The following is a 7,500-nucleotide window of genomic DNA, read 5'->3' on the forward strand; positions in this document are numbered from 1 at the left end:
ACTTTGAAAGTGATAAAAGCCCAATTTTGCGCAATCTAGACCAGCTACTGAAAATCCAACACTGGGAACTTAAAGTTGGTGTTTAGGAAATAACCTCCGTAAAAAGTAAACAATTCTGTAACTTTGAATTCGACAGAAACGAAAATGTATTTCAAACCTTAAATTTTAAGTAGCCGTGATAGATTATTTAATAAAAACGTTATAAATGACTGAAATTATTCTTAAGGTAGCGTCAGAATGCTGCTTAAAATAATATTTTGATGGTAGGAAATTTTGGTGTATTTTCGTTCTTGCAATCTCGAAAACTAACCCGTTTTCTCACCACCAGTCTAAGTGCAACTTGTTCCAAATTTGGACTTTTAGCGCTTTTTTGTATATCTCTGAAACGACTCGAACGAATTTTTTTTTAAATCTCTATACATAATCTTCATAAATGAATTAAACTTAGAGGCGTTAGCGCCCGCGTTAATTCAGTTGCTAAGTCAAGGGAAAAACTATTAACGGTTATTTCTAGGAGGGGGTCTAATTAAGTCACAGTATTCAAAATAAGTGAACCAACATGCAGCTTACATTTCTTAATTTCATTGTCATTAATACAAGCGGTTTTGACAACATTAATTCATTAAGCAATTCCAATGACATATACCTTCACCCTAGTAAGCTAAAGTCCCGTGCAAACAGACGCATCATTGTTGGGAGTTGTTGTGTTCGTTTGCACGTAGCTGAAAGTTTGATCGGTTTCAAACTTTGTGCAACAACTCCCAACAACATGCAACAACAAGCAACAGGGTGTGTAAACGGACACAACGTGTAACATCTGTTGTGAAGTATTTAAGAATGTTCCCATCTTTAAAGTTTATTTTTTGTTTCATTAAGTGGGTCAAAGTTAGTGTAGATTTTTTCTTAGTGGGTGTTTTCCTATTTTGATCTTTTAGTACAGCTCGCGGATTTACTTAAAGTCATTTTAGGAATATTGTTCGCTGCTATTGATGGTTTTAACAGTGACGCCATCAGATTGCAAAGTCAAAAGAGCCAGGTTTTACGAAATTCTTATTTACACTAGGTTGAAGATAAATAGAAAATAAATTTTTGTAGAAGTTTCCACTACCGAAGCATGTTTCATTTCGAACTTTCACGAGTTTTCACAGTGCGTGACACCAAAAAGGAATGCTGTTTCATTGAAAAAGGTCATTCCTCTTGATTTTCAGCAGTTTAACCATTTCAAGTTTTAAAAGATGTGTTTTTGTGCACGTATGCTATCTCTCGAGTGAAAAGGAAGAGCATTTTATAGAAAAAGTGAACTCCAGATCTTTTTTTTGATTTCCGGAGGGCATGTGGACAGTTTCTGTCCACTAATATGGCGTCTTCATACATAGCTCTAACGAAGGCACGTGAAATGTTTAGGCAAATAACTTAGAAGACCTGAGATTTGGATAAATTGTTAGTCTGTTACAACATTTCATTTTCTTGGCTTCTTCAACAGGACGGTTTCCAGTTTATTTTTTGTGCCGTGTTTATTGCGTGACAGTGAAAACGAAGAATTGTCAGAATATTGCTACTTTATCATAGGTGGCCGTTTTTGTCATGTCAGCGCTGACAATTGGTTCATTAGTCTCGTTGAAGTTCCTGTTTTGGCTTGTTAACCAGCGTTATAGTTTTTTATCGGTTTGTAGCTTTTTACTGATCACAACCATGTAGGTTCAGAAATACCAAAACATTACCCACACTGAGTTCACCTTTTTTTTTTATTCCCACCGTCAGCTAACTCAAGCATGTCCAGCTTTGGTCAGCTATTTGACTTAGTTTAGAGCAAGGATTGAGTAGAGAAGAAGAGTAAGAAGATTAAGATTGTTAGCAGGCGTCAAAGAAGATAATAAATAAAGGCCAAGATGTTAATCAGATTCCTAGTACCTCATCGTGTAGCGAGCGAGTTGATTGAACACCCTCCCACCTCCCCCCCCCCCCCCCCCCACACACACACACACACACACACACACACATCCAACATTGTTGGCCAAGAACTGCCAACAGTGTTGTGTCGGTTAATTGCACGGGGCTTAAGTGCTAGGCAGTACTGTACACTGTACTTAATACGGTATTGAAGGCAGTCACTTGCAAAGTACACTATATTGTCGAGACTAAGACGAAATAATTAAGGCAATTGTACATTATCAAATGCACTCTCATCGTCACATATCTCATTTTTCAGTATGTCAACACAACTGGAGCTCGAGTGTGTTTAAAGGAGTTGTGCAAGTCAAAGTACGACCCTCTCTCTGTATCATATACTGTCTTGTCAGGTAAGAACGGTTTAATGGCATTCTTTTTTTAGCAACACATAGGTTTTACTGATTACTCACAACTAATTCATTATGAATGCATACAGAGATAACTTATATACGAGGGTCATTTCATTAATAGAGGAAGGCGATCATTTTAAATATTAGCTCTCTGGAAGTCGTTCAATGTTTTTGCTACTGATTATTCCATTTAATCAGTAGATACTGCTCTAATTTGGCGTCGTCAGTTTTATTTTCCTCTTTTCCTCCTGCTAAGCGTATCGGCCGCACAAGCAGTTGGAATGATGTTTGTGAAGCTGCCTCACGGTCCCCAGTCGCTCGCGTTGCTTGCCTGCATTTCTCGCGCTTCTCGATTGTTCTGTTCTCCCTACTAAGCCTTGGGAAAGCCTGTGGAGAAGGCACTCTTTAAGGGACCAATTGTATGGAGATTTCTAAACTGCACAGTCGTTTCATATCTTTATCACAGATATTTGCCAGCCAAGATGGAGTTTTTTTGGTGGCTACTGTTACTTCACAAGTCGTGCATGCGCCTCGTGGCTGACCGCTGAATCAAACTGTTCTACGATGAGTTCCAATTTGGTAATGGTTCACAATCAAGAAGAAAATGTCTACATTCAACACCGTCACAACGGAGAGAGATCTTGGATTGGACTCAATGACCGAAGTGTGGAGGGCTCCTTTGTGTGGACAAACAAAGAAATAAGCAAATTTAGGTTCTGGGCCCCACAGCAACCGAACGACTGGAAAAACGAAGACTGTGTTCACACTCTTGGCGCCAGGCGTGGTTACACTTGGAATGATGTGCCATGTACTAATTGTTACAACTACACTTGTTTTAAAGGTAACAAGCGTGGCACTATGAAGATTTATAACCTTATATCTCTTAATCTTCATGTTCCAGATATTGAATCTACTGAGTTAAAACTACATTCAAAAAGGTCGAAACACAATAACAGCATGTTAGGCAGATGGTTAGACAGATGGAAGAGAGGGTAACACCAATCAGTTTCATTATTAGAAACATAGGGAAACAAGTCGTATACATTTGTATTAAAAAAAATGTCCATGGACCTAAAAATGGCCCCAAAAATCCCCTGAAATCGGCGTAATCAAAAGAAGAACGAGAAAGCGTTCATACGTTGGAACCACGGGAAAAGTCGCGCTAACCTCCGCTTACTTTTTAACCCGGTTTTCTAAACAGGGGCACCCAACGAGAATATAGTTCAAAACCACTTAAACATAGCATTAATGAACGTATTTTAGTGTTTAAACGGTAGGTATAGGCTTATTTTCATCTCCTCAAAATTTTTCACCTGTTCGGATTTCCAAGCTGAAAGTCTAATGATCCGAAAATTATAGGGATTAAAACTTACCTTTTCGAAGATTTCAGCCAGGAAAAAGGCTTCCGAAAATTTTAGGTGACCTTTTTTGGGTAAAAATCCATTGAAAATGGGCTATTTTACCATTTTTTAGATGTTCGAAAATCCTTGGAGAGGCAGGCAAGCGAGAAATTTTACAACAAATGTTCCGAAAATTCTAGATCAGTTGCCTTGCCAGTGTGCGTCAATTACCCAACTACACCACAGTATATTCTTTTTAAACAAGCTTCATTAACTAAAAAAAGTCATGTTGTTTGACAAGAACCCTCTTTGTGCTTACTTTTTAGACTTGGACGAATGTACCACTGGTTCCCATTCCTGTGACATCCATTCCATTTGCCAGAATACCGTGGGTTCATACAAATGCTCGTGTAATGCTGGGTACACAGGAGATGGAAAACCCTGCAATGGTATTTGAGATACAGTTGATCCTCCATGTTCTACCACCTCTCGTAAGCGACGCATAAGCCCAGATGGAGCTACACATATCGTAACTTTGAAATTGCATACAATAAATTGTTTTTCGAAGAGACGACCTGTTAATGATTAATTTTTGTAAACGACACCTTCCTGTGAGTGACTCTAAGCTTAAGGTTCTTAAACAAGTCGACAAAACCATTGAAGGTGCAATGTTTGTGTGCAAAAGCTCATGTCATTTTGGAAAAAAGCCTAAAACCATATTTGTTAAAACATAAAAGAAAACAAACAAACAAGAACAAAAAAAAAAAAAAAAGAATACATCACCTTAGCGACCAGATGTAAACCATCAGGTAGATTTAATATAAGTTATTCTAATGCTTTACGTAACTTACAATTCTCATGCAGATATCGACGAGTGTTCTACCAACTCTCACAGCTGTGACGTTAATGCGGTTTGCAGCAATACTGTTGGATCGTACGCATGCTCATGTAAAGGAGGATTCACAGGCGATGGAAAAACATGCTCTGGTAAACTGTTGCGGTGTTGTAAAAACCGCTTCCAAAACGATGTGTGTGCCTCTATTTTCTATATTCGATCTTTACATATAAACATGTAGAAAACGATGGACATATAACCTAAATAGTTCGAAATAATAATTAAAGTAAAACTAGAAATATGTGTCTCGCAAATTTTCACTAAACAACTCGGTCATACACAATTGTCAAGCCCAGCCGGCTGGAAACTGATTGGGTGACCAGGTTCTAATCTATCGTAAGACCTGGGGCTCCTTTCTCTCCTGTCTTCTTTTTGTTTCATTATCCTATTTGATTTTTAAGTTCGTATTTTAAAGCATATTTAGCACTATTTCGGCTTAACCTCGAAACAAAGATAGATTTCAAACTGAAACGCACGTTTGACAAACATGTCCTGAGAGATGAAGCAGACTTGTCTGCGCGAGTGAGACGCGCTGACAAATGTTCATTTTATCAAAATCAGTCTGCTCTTATTTTGAAGTTGATGGTCCAATTTCCTTCAAAGTTCTCTGTAAAATACAACTGCTGTAAAAATTTGTCGCGCGAACTATTTTTTGATCGCCAAAACGTTCCTTGCACCACAAAATTGTAAACCCAGGCCACTCGAGGTCTGACTTCGGCCGCCCTTCGCGAGGAGCAAAACAAAACGAACGTGAGGAAGGAATAGACATCATTACACATAAGCCAGGGCGAATCTTAACTAAATTGATCTATAGTATGCCAACTGAGGAAACAGGGTACTTTGCTGTTATATTTAATAAAAATTCACATTGAATCGTTATGCATTTTAGAAAGGAAATTTACTTCCTCGAATATTCCCTCTTACTATAGCTATTCTGTCATGTAGGGTTAAGAGGAAGTCTCACCTATAATCCTTCTTGAAACTTCCTCGCCTTTTGGGATTCTCTTCCATAAATTGTGTTTATTACGTGTAATTTAACGTCCCCCGCCCCCCCCCCCCCCTTCGTTTGTATGTAAAAAGGGCAAAATAACTAAATAATGAGTCTGTTTTATTAATAAAATCGTCGCGCTTAGGAATAAGCAAATTGCGAAATTATTTTACAAAGATATAGATATTAATTTATAAAAAAAAAATCAATTTAAACTAATTACATCGTGTTCAAAATGGACTGGGCCTTACAATTATGAGAAGAAACTAGAAACTAGAAATGTATGTCAAGTTATACATTGAATTCCCATAAGTTCCTAAATTACATGCCATGAGCATAAAGGCACAGCGCCGGAAAAAAGCTTCGTTTAAAATAAACGATTGCCTATTGTAGTTAAGCAGGATAAAAGCATAGAGAAAATGAGAGTAAATGACCCTATTGATCAAGAGTTTGTTGCATCACTAAACAAGAAGGCTTCCTCATTTTTTTCGCCAGATATCGACGAGTGCTCTACCAACTCTCACGGCTGTGACGTTAATGCGGTGTGTAGTAATACTGTTGGATCTTACGCATGCGCCTGTAAAGCAGGATTTACAGGAGATGGATCCACATGCACTGGTGAGCCTTTTAAGTATAATTTTGTTTGTTTGATATGTTTGTTTTTAGAGTGACCAGCAACGACAGCAATACAAGAGTCTTTTGTGCCCTTCTCACCTTTCACAGTTAAAGTTTTGGCTAGGCTGGAATTTAAATTAATTTTAGTATTGAATGTATCTATAGTAAACAAAAAGAAATGCGGAGCCAAGCAGCCAGTTTATATGACAAGTGCAACGATGGTGATTGAAACCTGTGATCATTGTTTTAGGCCTAAAAGTCGATTGGTTCAATACCCTAACTGTGAAACAATTGGAAATAATGATAAACAATGACGTGTTATTGTTTTTTGCGACCAATGAGGAAACACCTTACGAGCAGCTCTTACATTAGTGTTTTTTTTTCCTTTAATTGCGCTTAAGATAATTCATTCCGTTTTTCTCGTTCTGTTTTCTCTTAGCAATAAAAAACGTTTTGATAATACATTTTGGCATTCTTCGTTTTGTAGATATTGACGAGTGCGCCAGCGGTACTCACAACTGCCACAGCTCACTTGCGTCATGTACAAACACAGTGGGATCTTTTAGTTGTTCATGTAACAATCCTTACACTGGAAATGGCAGAACTTGCAACCTACCATCAGGTAATCAACTCGCCAAATATTAGGAAGATGTCCATTTACTAGACCTTTAGTATCCCGGCGTAGGGATCGTCGCTACGTCCGGTAGGATTGTCCTAATACTCATTTCGTGACCTACGTGACTAAACCAGCCTTCAACAAATGTTTGAGCCTCTCACTCTATCTGGATTTTGTCCCGCAACCTCTTATGTTAGAGAATATTTGAAGACCGACAGCGGTCTAGCGGTTAACGGACTATGATTCTTATAGACATCACTTCTTTTGACTACAAGAGCTTTAAGATAATGGTAGTTTCTTGGTGTCGCGGGGACGAAAACTTAGTAAACAATTCCAACAACACAAAACAAAAGCGAACTAACATCAATTAGTTTCTGCAACACCAAGGAACAATGCACCCAAGATAACATGTACTAGAGAGTTCAGTACTCCATAGAAAAGTGTAAGAAAACGATTTTTAGTCGCCACCTGAGCAAGTAAGAGGAACTGAAACGTTGCGACAAGGAACCCAGCAGCTGCCATAAACTGATCAAATGGACTCATGATCAGTGGCCAACTTAAAATCTTGAGCATCATCAAAGGGTTCTAGGTCCAATTTTTTACAAGAGATAAAGAAGCTTCACGATAAGAAACATATGAAAATGGGGCGTTGTAAATCCGTTGCACAAGGCGAATAGTACTGGTGTGCTACATACTTGATAGGTTTAACTGGCAGAAATCACTTTGTCGTTAGACCCTTCTAACTA

General features: G+C 38.2%; 1 protein-coding gene across 1 annotated transcript in view; it reads left to right on the plus strand.

Moving 5' to 3' along the window:
- LOC140945349 (uncharacterized) overlaps positions 1 to 7,500 on the plus strand; it is an 18,305-nt gene that overhangs the window by 6,526 nt on the left and 4,279 nt on the right. The window contains exons 12-17 of the mRNA XM_073394385.1: positions 2,210 to 2,300; positions 2,767 to 3,141; positions 3,967 to 4,089; positions 4,505 to 4,627; positions 6,019 to 6,141; positions 6,626 to 6,760. Coding sequence (XP_073250486.1) covers positions 2,210 to 2,300; positions 2,767 to 3,141; positions 3,967 to 4,089; positions 4,505 to 4,627; positions 6,019 to 6,141; positions 6,626 to 6,760 — 970 coding nt within the window. The remainder of the gene's footprint in view (positions 1 to 2,209; positions 2,301 to 2,766; positions 3,142 to 3,966; positions 4,090 to 4,504; positions 4,628 to 6,018; positions 6,142 to 6,625; positions 6,761 to 7,500) is intronic.

This window comes from Porites lutea, chromosome 8, assembly GCF_958299795.1.
Source record: "Porites lutea chromosome 8, jaPorLute2.1, whole genome shotgun sequence".
NCBI lineage: Eukaryota > Metazoa > Cnidaria > Anthozoa > Scleractinia > Poritidae > Porites > Porites lutea.